Below are 16235 nucleotides of genomic sequence, written 5' to 3' on the forward strand. Positions count from 1 at the left end.
GTTATTTTTTTATTCCGGAAAAATGTCGAAATTAGCCTCCCTAAATAATTACAGTGAGCTGCAAGAGTATTAAACCTCATGAGCTTTTCTTTATTTATATACACTGCACAAAAAAAGAAAGGGAACACTTAAACACTTAAGTGTTCCCTTATATATATACTGCTCAAAAAAATAAAGGGAACACTTAAGTGTTCCGTTTATTTTTTGAGCAGTGTATATATATATATATATATATATATATATATATATGACACGTTAAAATTATACTTTATATTTTTTAAATAAAAAAAATAAAATCTGAATAAGTATAAAGTATATTTGCATTCACCCCTACTTAGCACTGTGCAGCCTCTATACATTTAATTTTTTTTTCTTTCAAGACTTCAAGAATTCAGACCGAAAACAAGCAAAGGTGTGTGTAATTCACAAATGCTTTTATTTGCTTTCAGTTTTCAAATGCATTCCTAAGAGCGTATGAAATTTTTTCTTGAAAAAGAATGATAACATCCATAGCAAGCAGGTAAATTCCACAAAAAAAGAGCACAATCTTTCAACTTTTTACTTTCAGTCATTTTTGAGTTTAACCCAACTGCAGTACTGAACTTTACTTAGTGTGTTTGGGTTTAATTTTTTTTATAATGCTTAGGCACTGTTCACCCTGATGTTTAAAACATTAAACTTTCCCATCTACAGTTCACAAACAACAATATGAATACCCTCATTTTTTTTCACTGCACAATCCAATCTGAAAGATCCAAAGTCGCCCTTGGCAACAAGTTAATCTTCATCTTAGCCATTCAAACGACACACAACCAAAAACACTGACATTACAGTTGAAATGCCACTGTCACATTGTATACACAACATTCAAATATGATATAGAGTCGCTCATGGAGCAACTTCAAAAAAAAAGAAAAAAAAAAAAGAACAATTCTTGCATTAAATAATTAAAAAAGTGCATGACTCTGTGCTTCTATGGGTTTTCCTTTTTACAAATCAGGCAAAGCTCCGCAGATTCAAATCTCCCAACAAAATCACAATCCAATGATTGAACAATTTAGAAGCTTAATAAAACAGGAACTTGACCAAAAGATTAAGTAGTGGATCGCAGGTTGGGAAGTAGTGGGAACCTGGATCGGATGTAAACACGCGAGTAAAAGTCTTGGAGGCGGACGTGAAGAGGGTGACCCCCCACCCCTTTATATATATATATATATATATATATATATATATTTTTTATTTATTTATTTATTTTTTAAGTGCACCTCACATAGAAATGTGCGGGTTGTTGCTTAGCGATGACGGGCAGAGGAAGGGGCCGTCGCTGCACAGGCTGTTCAGGGCTCGGAGCACGCCGTCGGGCATGTGATCCACCAGCATCCTGGGGCTGATCAAGATGCTCCGGAACGCCGTTTCGCTGGACCAGTCGGCACGGTACCGAACCTGGGAGAAGCAGGATCTGTGGAAACAAAAACAATAGAAGAGCTAGAGCTTTTTTTTTCTCTCTCTTTTTTTTTTTTAAGTTGTGCTGTGACGCAGGAACAAGAAGTGTTCATATGACTGTCAGCATCTCTAATCATCCGAGGCTGGAAGCTCCTCTGGAGACAACAAAGAAGCAAAAGACAAACTGGGTCTTTGATAAGCAAACATTTGGACAAAGCGGAGCATTCAATATACGGGGCATCTGTGGGTTTCACCAAATAAAATGTAAATCTTTTTAGGACAACTATGAGTGGAATGTAAGTCCTTTATCTCCACGAAAATGTACGAACTTCGTCCAGCCACGTGGCGATAAGTTTGCACTTACCCACGATAGACGTAAAAAAGGTAGCTAGCTTGGAAGGGAATATTAGCAGTTAGTTACCGTTAGCCTCTGAACGCAAAGGAGGCGTCTCAAACTTTTGCCTGACAGAAAATCCTGCGAGAAAATTAAGTACGGTAGTCCAAGGCAAAATTTAAGATATTTGATTAACGTATGTTTTATATGAATTTAAGACATTTTAAGGTCTTAATTTTAGATAGATGAATTTGCAACTTTTTAACGATGCGAAGCACCCTGATGTAAACCGAAGCAGCCGTGTTATTCTGACTATTTTTTTAATAAATTGTTTTAGTAAAAAGACAAAAAGAGATAAAGGTTTTAGAGGAATATAAACAATATTCTAGCTTAAAAAATAGCACTGTCAAACTTTACAGAATTAAAATTTTCTCTGTGATAAAACCATGCTGTGCCTTGTTGAAGCATTCCCACCATTATCACATTTGGTTATGTTTCATAAAAAAAAAAAAAAACTTTCATGTATTTTGTGGGAAAGTTTTATGAGTTAGACCAAAACAAAGTACATCATAATTGTTAACTGGTCGTAAAACTGTGCATATTTGCACAACCAGAGGGAGTAATTACTTTTTGAACTAATTCACTAACCAGAATTGAGATGCAATGCCAGAGGTTATTGACAATTCGAGTTATGCTTCGTGAATGAAGACCACAGTGCATTTCAGCCACATTAGCTTGTGTTATCTTAAGTTCAAGCATCGAAAGCAGTTCAAATTAAATTAGCCGGAGCAGATATCATCAAGAGAAAAGATGGAAGAAAGGTGTCAGCTGAGAAGGAAATGATGTCATTTGAGGTGTCAGCTGATGTGTACAGTAAATCCTGGTATGTGAGTGTATCAAAATATAAACAGTAGAACTACTGTAGTTTAAGATTAATTACAATTTTTGGTGCCATGACTTGAGCATTTAGCAATGTATTATATCACATATCAAAATAATAAGCATTCAAACCCACTGGGCTTTTCTTTTTTTTTTTTTTACATTCTGTCTCATCAACACCACAACCTGTGTCTTTTATTGGCCTTCTCTGACAGATTGACACAGAGTGCTGCTAAATACCATAATGGAGACTAGGGATGAAATGACACATCTGATTAATCGCGATTAATTGATTACTGAAATAATGGTCAACTAATTTAGTACTCAATTAATTGTTAATTTCCATATGTGGGTTCAAAAAATGGCGCTTTGCTAAAAGAACAACATTGTCAGAGCAGTAAGTAAGCCAAAACTGTACAAAAAATATATACAGTTTGCATTTATGGTAGAAAAAATAAATTTTCTCTGTAAATGTTTTATACCCACAACTCCTCAGGTAGCATAGTTAAAGCATAGTCAAACTACTAAAAAAAACCAACCTTTTAAGCATCTTTTGCCGTCTAATTCTTAATAACTACTACTACACAATATTTACTGACGAGTCAAGCAGCGCTTTTAACAATTTGATGTTAAACGGATTTTCACAGCTGCAGCTGAATCCTTTGCTACAAATGATCAAGTGTTCACTACAGGAAAGCTGTTGAAACTGTTATATTCTTACTTAATAAAGGAACTGAATTGTTTCTTTGCATCTTTCAATGTGTTTTTAAAGTTGCACAAAGAAGCTTCAAAGAAAAATCCGCAAAATGCGGCAATTTCTTTTAACCCAATTAATCGTCTGAGTAAGCGATTAATCAAAAACTAAAATAATCGTTAGTCGCAGCATGCAGAAACCGACCTCCGCGATGGCCCGTCCTCCGTGATGTACAGTATGCGCCCCGGCGGGTAGAGCGGCATTTGCACGGCCGGGTGGGCGGGGGAGTCGTCCGATGCCAGGCTCTGATAGGACGACGAGTGGCGGATCACCAGCGACTCCTCGCCCAGCAGCGGCTGGCTGAGCTGCTCCTCCCTCCTGCTGTCCATCTCGGTGGGGAAATCGTCCGGGTCCCCTCCGAACAGCTCGTACCAACACCCCTGCAGCAGGATGCGGAACTGCAACACACAGACAGCGACTTCAGACACGGCCAGATTGAATTCGGGGCACAGAAACGTGCGACTGCAACGCTCCGAGTCCAGACTCACTTTGGGCTTATTGCAGTTTGTGACTATTTTCAGTATCCGTCTCTTCAGGTCTTCCATGTTGGGGATGCTCAGTCTGTGAATCAAGAATAGCTTTTGGTTTTCGACATGAAGTCCAGCAGAACACAACAGCAGACAATACAAGGTTTGTCCACGTTTCCCACAGCAAAGTTTAAGAGCACTTCAGAAGCATTCTCAAAGTAAGTTTTCAAACTTTTCCACACTTTGGAGATTAAGAAAAATACAAACGAACAAATAAAGGCAGTTTCAATTCACTCTTATATATCATTTATTACAGTTTTTGACCATGTTTTGTGCTAGTATTCTGTAGGGACAAGTTCTTGCCAAGTTTTCTGGCATTTAGTGAGTAGAAATAATTTTAGTAATTCCAAATAACCTAAAACTAGATTTAACTTCAGAGTGAGGGGGGAAAAAATTTGTTATTTTACTAAGGGTATGTAAATCCCGTTTTCCAAATTTAAGTTTTTAATCAAACGCCAGATTGCACTTTATAACAAAACTGTGCACTTTGAATATCAAGCACTTTCCAGGACTTTATGCAGAAGCCAAGCCTTGAAAACACCTAAATGAAATTCAAGCATCGTCAAGGATTTCAAGCACCTGTAAGAGCCATGGCAACAGGCATTTCTTACCTGGGAACCAGATCCTTCCCCAACACCACAGACACCACAAAGTCCTTGGAGTATTCAGCTAAGGGTTGACTGAACACAGAAAATAAAACGCATATTATAAGAAGAAGAATAAGAACATCTATATGAACAATAATCAAAGTTTTTTTCCCCCCAAAACTTAAAAGAAAGTGAAAAATAAAGGGGGAAACAGATTACACTGTGAAGTCGTGCGTTACCTCAGCAGGCCCCCTGGTGGTGAGAATGAGTAACACTTCAGGGTGGGGAAGGAAGTGCGCAGCAGGATGGCCAGCAGGGCAGCTGTGCCGGCCCCCAGACTGTGACCAGTGACCACCAGTTTATACTCCTACCATTACAGCGACACACAAACACACCGTTTACACAAATCCGTCCAGTTTGACAGATACTCAATTTTTTTGCCCTTAGTATAAATTCACCTTTCACGGCAGTAGCACAATCTTATAAAAATGAGTTAGGAAAAAGAGGGAAAATATATGTATTTTATATATATATATAAGAACAAGCAATGAAAATGTAGAAAAACACTTTTGTTAAGTAAGTGGGAGGACCTGTGATGCTGCGGGCTGCACAGCTATAAGAATGGGAACATATGGACTGTGGTTCATGTTAAAATACATATATTTAAGTTTTTACTGAGACGCCTATGAAAAAAATCTTATTTATTCCCCCCAGCTGATTCGGCCATTTTGGATCATTATACTGCAAAAAAGTAGCCATGACGACCCGTTTTCAGATACAGTCCCAATATAACTCAAAGTCTCCTCATATTTTTTTCATGTTTCCAAGGCTTTTGGAAGATAAACTGCCCCACATCACCACCGGTCATACACTCTACTGAACATATTTGGAAAGTCGGGACAGAAAGTCATGTTTTTGTTTTACTCGTTACCGGGGCGACGGAGAAGGCCTGGTTCAGGATGCCATCGTTGACGAGCTTCTTGTAGATGTAGCCCGCCGCCTGGTACATGCCCTGCAGCAGATATGTTTACGTTATTATTAGTTTTTAGAAAAGACTAGTTGTGATTAAGCTAAAGGTTCGGTTGGAATGTGCCTCACCTTGTGAGAGTAGCAAGGGCCAGACACGCCTTCGACTGGCAGGTTCTCACATTCAGCAGACAGGTCTGTCAGAACATCCTGCAAGGAAAAACAAACATGAAACATAAAAGTATATATTGTTTTTCTTTTAGTGCTTAATTTTTTTTGTGGACGACCAAAGTCAAAACAAGATTTAACCTTCTGCATCACCACAAACACCTTTCACATAAACACAATCTAATTATAGGCACACGCAGATTACACGTCAGGATACAAACGAGTCTCACTTCCCGTTTTCGGCTTTTTTCCTCTTTGTGATTCTAGCGAGTGTTAATATTTCAGAGAGATGTTTCGGTGGGCGGCAGTCCGTCTTTCAGAAAAACAAGGAAGTGATTCTGAAACCGAGGATGGAATATTTGACCTCTTTCCTCGCCAAAACAGCTCAGATGAATATAAACAACTGACTCGGCCTTTCACTGTAACAAGTTTTGTTGGACGATAAATTGTCCCAGAAGTTATTGCGATAAACGATAACATTGAAGTTGGTCTATCATATAACGTTGCACTAAAATACATAACGTAATGTGTGAAAGTGTAAAAAAAAAAAACAACAACCCTGATATGAGTCGGAAAATCTTTCACGATGTCCGATTTAACTCACCTTTAGTGACAGCGTTCCTCTGACCGCTACGAGTACTACTTCCCACTTGTGATCCAACGCCACAAAAAACGGGATCTCGTAGATCTGTGGGGCACATCGGGTTTGTTCAGAACTTTAACGCGACTGGTCAGGAATGTCGTTCTGTAAATAAACAGAACTGTAACCTGGTTGTGGAAGCTGACGTATATAAAGTCTCTGTACTGCAGTCCGGTGGTTTGCAGGATGGAGGAGAAGTGGCAGCCCAGGTGGTCCCCTCCTACGATGTCGTACTCCGCGGCGCGGGTTCTGCAGCTGCAGTGCGCAGACGCACGTTAGTATTTGGGGTCGGATCGAGGCGGGGCCAACCCGACACCGGCCCTGATGTTCAAAGAGCGTCTCACCAGTCTCCGCTGAGCTTGCAGGGAGCAGTAAAGGGGTTGGAGTAGACGTACAAAGGCCAGCCGTAAGCCGCCGCCGCGAACTGCATGTAGTGAGCCGCATTCTCCAGCTCCGTCTGCAGATCCTGGTCCTTAGAACAGGAAGAGGTGATCAACTTTAAAAAGCACGAATAGGAAGTCGTATTCATGGCTGCAACTGACGATCAATATAAAAAAACAGATTAATCTATCGGTTGAACTGAAGCTTAATCAATTTTCACCAACTGACCTTTTTAGAGTCTGTACACTCCAGTTAACGATTACTACTACTACGATAACTACATTTCTTGACGATTATTTCAACAATCTATTAATCGCGATTAGTCTGATTAATCAATTACTAAATTAAGTTTACTATTCTTTTAATACTTGGTTAATCTCAATTAATCAATAACTAAATTAATTGAGGTTTCTTTCAGTAATTGATTAATTCCAATTAATCCGTTATTAAATTAGTTGTCAATTGTTTCAATAATCAATTAATCACGATTAATTAATGACTTAATTAATTGTTGATTACTTGAATAATCAATTAATCCATTTAATTGACTACAAAATCAGTTGACAATTTTTGATAAGCAATTAATCACAATTAATCTAAATAATTGATTACTAAATTAGTTGATTCTTTCAATAATTGATTAATCTAAATAATCTATTACTACATTAGTTGACAGATATTTAAATAATCAATTCATCATTATTAAGGTGATTAATCGTTTCAGACCTACTGGCATCTAGTCCGAGTTTTACTGTGACCGTGTTACTTACGATAGGGGAGGAGGGGCTGTGGGTGACGATGTCTTCTGGGTCTCTGCTGCGCTCCATCTTGTCCTGCTCCTGGTGCAGCAGAGCCAAACCAGCTGCGATGTCACTGGGCACCAGGTCTGTGTCCTGTATCATCATTCCACACAAGACAAAATCTCACACTGCAATCCTGGTGAGATATATATATATATATATATATATATATATATATATATATGTGTGTGTGTGTGTCTGTGTGTATATTTGGTTGATTGAACCCGTCTCTTACGGAGAAGAAGTCGCTGAAGAGCTGCGAGATGCTGGAGAAAGCTGCCCGGTGGCTCTCGTCCTGCGGCAGGCAGCAGCACAGCAGCCGCAGCCGGCACTCCCACACCTTGGTGGCCAGAGTGCGAGCCGTGGACAGGAACTGCGTGCCCCCGCTGCTCTCCATGTCCCGCACCCCAAGCGGCTCGACGGGGCCCGGGTGAAGGCGAGGGCTGCCCATTGGATCGAAGACGAAAACCACACCCAGCCCCGTGAACAGCAGGATGATCCAGCTGGGGGCGAAAAAAAAACGCACCAAAAAATGTATTTAAACTACATCTTTGTTTAAAAGTACGTCTCTGATAGGGATGGGCTGGTAAACGGTATTGAAATACGAAATGGGAGGACAAAGTACATCGTCACATCTCATTCCATCCGACGCCAAATTTCTGACTAGTATATAAAAAAATAAAAAATACACAAACGACATGCAAGGGCTCCCACCTGGTAATAACAGCACTGATGATCGCACCCACAGTGGCTGGGTCACAACCTCGGCTGTCATCGGACACCCAGACGGCTCCCAGGCAGGCCCACACGAACTCTGGGATGTAGAGCAACGCTCGCAGGTACACCAGGGCCGGCATGGATCGCCGCTTGCCAGGGTTGGTAATAGTGCCTGAGGGAATAATGCACAGGTATTACCAATATCCATAACAGACATCTTGAACAAGGCATTCATGACACATGATTACAGCAGCGTTGACTGGTGGATGTTTCATTAGCTGCAGTGCAAGGCGGATGTTATAATTATTACAAAATCTTTTCAAAATTGCCAGCGTTTCATCACAGATGAGGACAAAATGTTCGCCGCTTCCTTCCTGCATTACATGATTATGCAATACGACCGTTGCAGCGCGACCTTAAGTTGATGCTTGACGATATAAATCATAATGACAAGATTGTAGAGATGAAGATCTGGATGCACCAAATGACTCCCAACATTTGTAGCCTAGAAACATATGAACCAACAGCATCTACCATAAATAGGCCTGTCAGAATAAGTCACTTAATCACATTGTAAGTTAAAACAAACTCAATAATTTCCATTTGCGTGATTTATGTTCTTTTCTCTTTTCTCTCTTTCTGCCAAAAACTGAGTGGCAAAAGTCTGGAGTCTGGTGCTTTCTTCTCAAACAGCCGGTTTTTTTTTTTTGAAGGACAATTTTGTTTACAGGGACTTTATAATTGTTGGCTACAAATGTTGACTGTGTGTTCTATGACTTTGAATTTTTGTGTTTTTATGATGCAAAGTACTTTGAACTGCCTTGTTGCTGAAACGTGCCGTGCAAATAAACTTTATCGATTGATTGATAACTCATTTGATTTGTTCTGTGGTTTCGTTTGTTTGTTTTGGATATTAAAATGTCTTCCACTGTCAGTCTTCAATACTCATTATACTTTGAAGTTTGTTCATCTTTGAGAATGTCTTCTGTCTGTATTATGCCATTACCATTAAATTACTTGAAAATGGCGATAAAATTAACGCCACGTATGGCGATAAACGACGCTACCGTTTATCGCAATAACTTCTGCGACAATTTATCGTCCAGGTGTTCTTTCGTTTACCTACCTTGGGCACTGACGTAGACAATGGCCCACAGTGACAGGATGATCAGCCCCAGCACGACCAAGAGTCCAACCAGGTAGGTATGCAGAACTCCTCCCCCGTTACAATCAAAGTGACCCTTATGATAGGTGAACAAGATCAAGGTGCCAATCCACCTGAGGAGGAACAGCATCGAACATCAGAACTCTTGTAAACTATGTGTGAGACACGGAAAATGAGGTGCAGCAACATACCAGAGCACACGGAGTAGCAGCTCGAAAGAGCCGGGGAAGACAAGATCATCGCTGGCGATCCCCCAGCGCCTCCCGAACGCCACCATTCCAGGCATTTTGTAAACAAGCTGAAATCCCTCACTACTAATACTGCTGCTGCTAACTGCTAACCGAACCTGCTAACCGCTGTTATACCAGGACAGGCACGTCAGGCATGACTTCATCTGCCCTGGCAATGATCTAATCTTCGCCCCTTTGCCGTCACATCAGACTTCCTCGATTGCAAAATTCCCACTTCATTCCTCACATGGGTTAGCCGCTAGCTAACGCTGAAAACTCTCACCAGAGTTCAGAGCTAGCGCAAAAAAGAGAAGGCTGTAACAACTGATATGTGTGGTTTTACTCCGGATAACACAACGCTTCAACGCGTAGCTGGAGCCAGCAAAAGCAACCCGTCTAAAACGGGTGTAGCTGCGGTCATTTTTAGCTGCTAACCTTAGAGCTACCTTGCTAAAAAAAATACCTTAGCGGTATTCCAGAAAAAAAGCTAGAAACTAACAAAGTTACTCCTTAGCTAGTTATACCAGAATAATGCTCAAAAATACTGTACAGCTATGTATATGTTACGAAATGTATTTATATTCATATAAAATGCGCAAATCTTCTGTTTTGTTTTCCTTCCCTTGGCCACTTACTGGGTCCGCCCCATTTGTCACCCGCTATGCTGTGTTCGCCGGCTAGGCGTGGTTTGAACAGCATTTCAATCATCGCATAGGTATGGGGAGGCGGGAGCCCACTTCTAAATGATATGTGGCTTTTGTGAAGATAACAGACATTTTTGTAGCAAATATAAATTTATTTTTTCAAATCATCAGTAAAGTCAATGTGAGGGTGCAATTTTGTGAAAAGGTAAGGAATTGGGTGTACCAGTCAGAATGAGGCATGCCTTTTATCAGATCCACACGTGAATGAAGCGGGCCTTCTTCAATCCAGTTGATTGGTGGATATATAAGGGGAAAATGCTTTGTAATTAGTCACCTGAATTAATACGCTTGATTGTTGGGCTCGGAAAGGACACTCCCAACCTGCCTGCGTTGGAAACAAGTTGTGCCGAGAATGAAGAAATAGCTCTTGGCTTTGAATATAAAAGGACAGAAGGGCCATTAAACCCTTTAGTCATGATTACTACCCAGGTTATTCGCAGGCTGACTGCCAAGGAACGCACCCAGTGTTTCCATCCCTAGTTGTTTTCGGACAGCAATCGAACCATTTAACAATGGTTCCGATGCGGTACCAAATGAGCACTTCTGTGAAGGAAGAGCCACTCGTTTGAATTTAGAATAAAAATTTGAAGCTTTTTTTGAAGTAGCACAAACATTTGAGCAGGGGGCGTCGTTAAACATATTAACCAGCCAGTAACAATTGTTTAATATAATAGAAACAAGCTGTTTGACTAGAGTGTCAACGTTTAAGATGTAACAATTAAATATGTCAAGTATATCAGAAATACAGTTATGCGTGTGTTGATAAAGGTATCTTTCTGACGTGTGTCTCACATGGTTCCATGGTGTAATGGTTAGCACTCTGGACTCTGAATCCAGCGATCCGAGTTCAAATCTCGGTGGAACCTGTCTTTTGTCATCAAGCTCCTAAATTTTTGACTATGATGTCTCCCATATAAAACAACTCTATCCCGACAACTTCAATGGCTACAAGAGCTATCCCGATGCATACCAGGGTAGTAAAAATAAAACACAAACTAAAGTCGGAAATCGAAACTTCGTTAGGTGGAGATTGCGTATTTCCTACAGTGGGGAGGTGGAGGACACGTGTTTCCGGTAGCGTTTCTCCATTGTGTACAGCTGCCAGGGTACTACAGTAAACACACTGTCAGTCAGCTCCAAGCGGCCCGGAGTACGTCCTCGGCGTGAGCTCGAGTAGCGGTTTGATTGTGTGGGTAAGAAAGTCTCTTGCAGGTCGAGCTGGCTTGTGGTGAAAGGCTTGCAACAAAAACATTCTTGAATGTACCCTAACAAGGCGTCGAAAATGGCGTGTGGGATGAACAGAAGTCGGAAGAGAATGGGAGAATATTCCAGACTGTTATTATTAACGGTGCATCAGAATTATGAGAATTATTATAAAATTATACCATAGAGAAATGTGTCTAAAATGATACCATAGAGACTAATACTAGTGTTAAAAAAGCTGAATATTCAACACAGTGATTATTATTTCAGTGGAGCATGAAAAATGTTGAAACCAGACCTGCAGTATTGCATTTTGCTTATCTTTCCATGAGGAAAATATGTACGCTGTTACTATTTAATGAAGTTGTCAAACATTACTGTATTATGGTATATTAATTTAGAATTCATTTCTTCACACGTCAAAAATAAGCTTGCTTAATACAGTCATGCAATTATGAATGCAGAAATAATGCATTCACATCTGTACTAATTACAGATGTAAATATAGAAAATAAGACTTAAAATCAAGTCAACATGAACTTTTGTACAGTAGGTGGCGGTATACTCCTTCAATTACAGTTTCCCAGTAAATTCAGAAACGAAAGAACCAACATGTTTTTTTATTTTATTTTATTAACAGCTGTTTTATGGGGGGGGTACAAAACGACCCTTAGTTCCACCAAACTCGTTAAATATGAGCTTATTAGCTCAAATGGATAGTTAATATAATAAGAATGATCACATCTTCTTTAAATACTCTCATTCAGTAGGGGGCAGTATTACACTTTACAGGTGGCATAAAACACCAGAGGAAGAGCATAGACTTTCATGACCAACATGGCGACCTGCATTATTCGACGCTTATTTTCACTTTGCAGTAGTAGCAGTGTAAACGTTAGTCCTCCGCTCGGTAACCTCAGCTGTATTATCTTCAAATTAACCAACAGCACATTGTCGAAACTTTATTATGTAACTCGAGGGTCAGACTCTTCGGAGGTACGTAAATAAAGACCAGTCTTCGTTTATATGAAAAAAAAATTAACTAAATAATCAATTAGTTATGACTGTACTCGTATAATTTGTTCATCAGAAAAAATGGTGATGAGTACAAAGCGATTCCTTTCAACTGGAAGCCATTGTTGTGTTAAATTATGCTCATAATTTGTAACTCTTAACTTTGTAAAAATTAAATACAATTACTGTTTTGTCTTCAACAGGACACGCACGTGCACATTCCAGTAGGTAAAAGAACCGATGAATCAAACAAGAAAAAGAAAAGTCTGATTGACTTTTTTTATTTTTATTTATTTATGTCTTCTCCCTTATTGGGTCATAGAGCGTCTGACTGTGTCCTACAGCAAGAGCAGCGGCCCTGGAGGTCAGCACGTTAATAAAGGTAAACAAAAACTTTTTGAATTTTCAATTTTAGGGCCATAAGTACTAATGGAAGACTCGGCTACTAAGTCTACAGTTAATCTAAAAGTGTTATTTGAGTGTTTTTGTTCTAAAGTTATGACCTTAATCCACAGTTAGCACTAAAGCAGAGGTCCGATTTCATGTGTATACAGCCGACTGGATCCCTAAAGACGTTCGACAAAAAATCGTAGAAAAGGTTTGTTATGTGGCGAGTGTATAATTTTGTACATCTAGAGAATTTACACACACATTACAGCTGATGTCTACTTTTTATGTCCTGTTTGTTTGTTTGTTTGTTTTACATTCCATTTTCACTTTGAAAAACTCCACAGAACAAAACCCGCATCAATAAGTCCGGGGAGCTCCTGGTGACCTCGGAGGTGAGCAGGAGTCAGCAGAGAAACCTCTTGGACTGTATACAGAAGATCTCCGCCATCGTAGCTGAGGCTAACAAGAGACCTCGCGAACCATCAGACGAAGATGTAGCTCTAAGAGCAGCCAGGTGATACCCAGTGAAATGAATTGATTTGGGCTTCTGTATATGTTTAAACTACAAGTTTGTCATTTAATATGTTGCGCAGGATCGAGAAGAGGAACCAAGAGCGACTCAGACAGAAGAAAATCCTTTCATCAGTCAAGAACAGCCGACGAGTGGATTTCGACTGACGATGCAATATCGAGCGATAGTTTTGTAGTTCACACTGACTGGTCACTTTGTTTTGTGCATATAAGCCATATAGATGTGAAAAGAAAGAGTATAGAAGTTCACACTAGGCATCAGAATGGGGAAGAACGGGGATTTAAGTGACTTTGACCGCGGCAGGATTGTTGGCGCCAGACGTACTGGTCTCAGTATTTCAGAAACTGCCGAGTTGCTGGGCTTTTCACGCACGACCATCTCCCGGGTTTACAGAGAATGGTCAGAGAAGAAGAAGATGTCCAGCATGCGACAGTCTTGTGGGCGAAAATGCCTCGTCGACGTCAGGGGCCAGATGAAAATGGACCGACTCATTCGAGACGATAGAAAGGCGACGGTAGCTCAGATAACAACCCGCTACAACGAAGGCGTGCAGAACACCATCTCCGAACGCACGGCACGCCGGACTTTGAAGCAAATGGGCTACAGCAACAGGAGACCGCACCGAGGGCCAGTCCTGACGGCAAAGAACAGGAAGCTACGGCTACAGTTTGCACAGGCTCATCAGAAGTGGACAGTTGCAGATTGGAAAAACGTTGCCTGGTCCAGCGAGACCCGATTTCAGCTGCAGCAGTCGGACGGTCGGATCAAAATTTGGCACGAGCAACAAGAAAGCCTAGATCCGTCCTCCGTGGGATCACCGGTTCAAACTGCTGGTGGTGTCATGGTGTGGGCAATGTTTTCTTGGCACAAACTGGGTCCTTTAGTGCCAATTGAGCATAGTTTAAACACAGCAGGCTACCTCCGTCTTGCTGCAGACAATGTCCGGCCCTTTATGACCGCAATGTACCCGTCTGCCAATGGCTACTTCCAGCGGGGGAATGCGCCCCATCATAACGCCGAAGTCATCTCTAGCTGGTTTCTTGAGCATAAGAGCGAGTTCGGCGTACTCCAGTTGCCTCCGCAGTCGACGGACATCAATCCAATAGAGCACCTGTGGGATGCGGTGGAGCGAGAGATTCGCATTATGGATGTTCAGCCGGAAAATCTGCAACAGCTGAGTGACGCCATCGCGCACGTGTGGAGCAAAATCTCCGAAGAATGTTTCAGACATGCCGTTGAGTCTATGACACAGAGGATTGAACAGGTTCTGAAGGCGAACGGGGGTCCAATTAGGTACTAGCAAGGTGCTACGAGTAAAAAGGAACATTGCAGCCAAGACTGGCATCTTGTGTTTTCCAGTTGTACAAAGAAATGCGCTACCAATGATGTTCTAACAATGATGTTCTGAATAAACATTTGAAATAAAACTTAGATTTTTTTTTCATTGTTTAATGTGGGATTGTTCTACTGTGATAAAAGATTTATTTATGTATTTGAAGGCTTTTCGTCTTTGCCACTGGTGATAAGTTGAGCAGGTATTGGCCGTTTATTGGTTCCTTACGCTACTAAAATAATCAACAGAGAATGATGATGAAAGCACCAGATCTGATTTTTCACATGTATTACTTCCTCCGATGGCTTGTAATGTTCCCTTACTCTTGATTAAATGTTAATTTGATTGATAGAATAAACCCTAATTCTGACAAATATATATTCTCTGTAGCTTCTTTGATTTTAATATTGAAGAGTACATATTTCTGTACATTATAGATCAGCTGCTGCAATGAAAATTAATATTCATATGTTTTCTTTTTGAAAATCTTACACACGTTGCAAATAATGCATGTCCAGTAGAACTTCATTAGAAAATATGTTTTTTTTGGGGGGGGGGTTCCAAGTTGCCATCGTATTTTAGTTACTGAAGCCAAAATCGACCATCCTTGCTAGAAATCATTTAAATGATAATGCTACACATATCAGCGGGGTTTGTTTTTGTTACCGTATAGTTCATCATTCTGTTGGCGTATGTTATCAAATGTAATTGTTCAATGACGGGAAGACAAGTTCTGTATGTGTCATGAAATATAGGCACATTTAGATGCTTAGTCTATGCGATAATATATATTAGAAACGGTAAATACTGTCGACGTACATGAGAAAACTTTGTGAAAAATATATAATGTATTAATGTCCTTGCATAAAAGCGGATTGAACAAAAAAAATAAAATAAAATAAAACAATTCCATAGCAGAGGATGGTTTCGATCCATCGACCTCTGGGTTATGGGCCCAGCACGCTTCCGCTGCGCCACTCTGCTAAGCTATGAAAACTAACCCCTGTGACTATACTTAAATGATTAGACGCGGACATTGTCACATCGAATGGTTTTGTGTATTATCATATATTTCGTTATATTGTATATAAAGTGTATACGCGTGTGATGCTTTGGTTTATTCAGGTGAGTGTATATCCATATTGTTTGTATGGTTTGGTTTGGTTTTTGTTATAAATTCCTGACTAGGATGGCATACCAGAAAACACACTTTTTATTAAAAACTAGCAGTATTTATACTCTTCACCTTTGCCTTACGGAGTCGTTTGTTCAGCGACTAGGGTACGAGACTACATTACCTGAAGCAGAGAATATTAATATTTGCAAAAGTCGACCACGAAGGGACTCGAACCCTCAATCTTCTGATCCGAAGTCAGACGCCTTATCCATTAGGCCACGCGGTCTGAGTATTCATTTGGTCTCGGGTTTCACTAGAGATACGTGAATACGGAGGATTTTATGGACGATG

At 40.3% G+C, this 16235-nt stretch overlaps 2 protein-coding genes and 3 non-coding genes across 5 annotated transcripts; 2 read left to right on the forward strand and 3 right to left on the reverse strand.

Annotated features, from left to right (window-relative positions):
• Nucleotides 1–412: 412 nt before the first annotated feature.
• Nucleotides 413–10260, reverse strand: daglb (diacylglycerol lipase, beta). Its single transcript, XM_008437775.3, has 15 exons — nt 9553–10260; nt 9323–9474; nt 8194–8368; nt 7715–7982; nt 7450–7572; nt 6643–6770; nt 6427–6553; nt 6263–6346; nt 5623–5700; nt 5456–5536; nt 4764–4891; nt 4549–4617; nt 3899–3971; nt 3555–3808; nt 413–1459 (listed from the first exon to the last, which is right to left on the reverse strand). Exons 1-15 carry the CDS (start codon nt 9645–9647, stop codon nt 1267–1269), a joined length of 2028 nt encoding a protein of 675 aa, XP_008435997.2. The 5' UTR covers nt 9648–10260; the 3' UTR covers nt 413–1266.
• An 829-nt stretch (nt 10261–11089) lies between these two features.
• Nucleotides 11090–11161, forward strand: trnaq-cug (transfer RNA glutamine (anticodon CUG)). The gene has a single exon. It is a non-coding gene; the product is annotated as a tRNA-Gln (tRNA).
• A 333-nt stretch (nt 11162–11494) lies between these two features.
• mrpl58 (mitochondrial ribosomal protein L58) lies at nt 11495–13632 on the forward strand. The gene is made up of 6 exons (XM_081600395.1): nt 11495–12494; nt 12716–12740; nt 12835–12894; nt 13028–13110; nt 13247–13416; nt 13496–13632. The coding sequence occupies exons 1-6, from the start codon at nt 12327–12329 to the stop codon at nt 13578–13580; spliced, it is 591 nt and encodes a 196-aa protein (XP_081456521.1). The 5' UTR covers nt 11495–12326; the 3' UTR covers nt 13581–13632.
• Nucleotides 13633–15679: 2047 nt separating this feature from the next.
• On the reverse strand, nt 15680–15751 carry trnam-cau (transfer RNA methionine (anticodon CAU)). The gene has a single exon. It is a non-coding gene; the product is annotated as a tRNA-Met (tRNA).
• Nucleotides 15752–16097: 346 nt separating this feature from the next.
• trnar-ucg (transfer RNA arginine (anticodon UCG)) lies at nt 16098–16170 on the reverse strand. Its single transcript has one exon. It is a non-coding gene; the product is annotated as a tRNA-Arg (tRNA).
• Nucleotides 16171–16235: the final 65 nt, after the last annotated feature.

The sequence above is a fragment of the Poecilia reticulata genome, chromosome 19, assembly GCF_904066995.2.
Source record: "Poecilia reticulata chromosome 19, P_reticulata-male-v2, whole genome shotgun sequence".
Lineage (NCBI taxonomy): Eukaryota > Metazoa > Chordata > Actinopteri > Cyprinodontiformes > Poeciliidae > Poecilia > Poecilia reticulata.

Excerpts from the sequence above, each read along its gene's own strand:
- daglb (XM_008437775.3), bottom strand. The coding sequence starts at position 9,647 with ATGCCTGGAATGGTGGCGTTCGGGAGGCGCTGGGGGATCGCCAGCGAT. Across the intron at positions 6,554-6,642 it reads TGCAAGCTCAGCGGAGACTG|CTGCAGAACCCGCGCCGCGG; the intron begins GTGAGACGCTCT and ends TGCGCACTGCAG. Across the intron at positions 3,809-3,898 it reads CAAACTGCAATAAGCCCAAA|TTCCGCATCCTGCTGCAGGG; the intron begins GTGAGTCTGGAC and ends TGTGTGTTGCAG.
- mrpl58 (XM_081600395.1), top strand. The coding sequence starts at position 12,327 with ATGACCAACATGGCGACCTGCATTATTCGACGCTTATTTTCACTTTGC. Across the intron at positions 12,495-12,715 it reads GAGGGTCAGACTCTTCGGAG|GACACGCACGTGCACATTCC; the intron begins GTACGTAAATAA and ends TGTCTTCAACAG. Across the intron at positions 13,417-13,495 it reads GTAGCTCTAAGAGCAGCCAG|GATCGAGAAGAGGAACCAAG; the intron begins GTGATACCCAGT and ends TATGTTGCGCAG.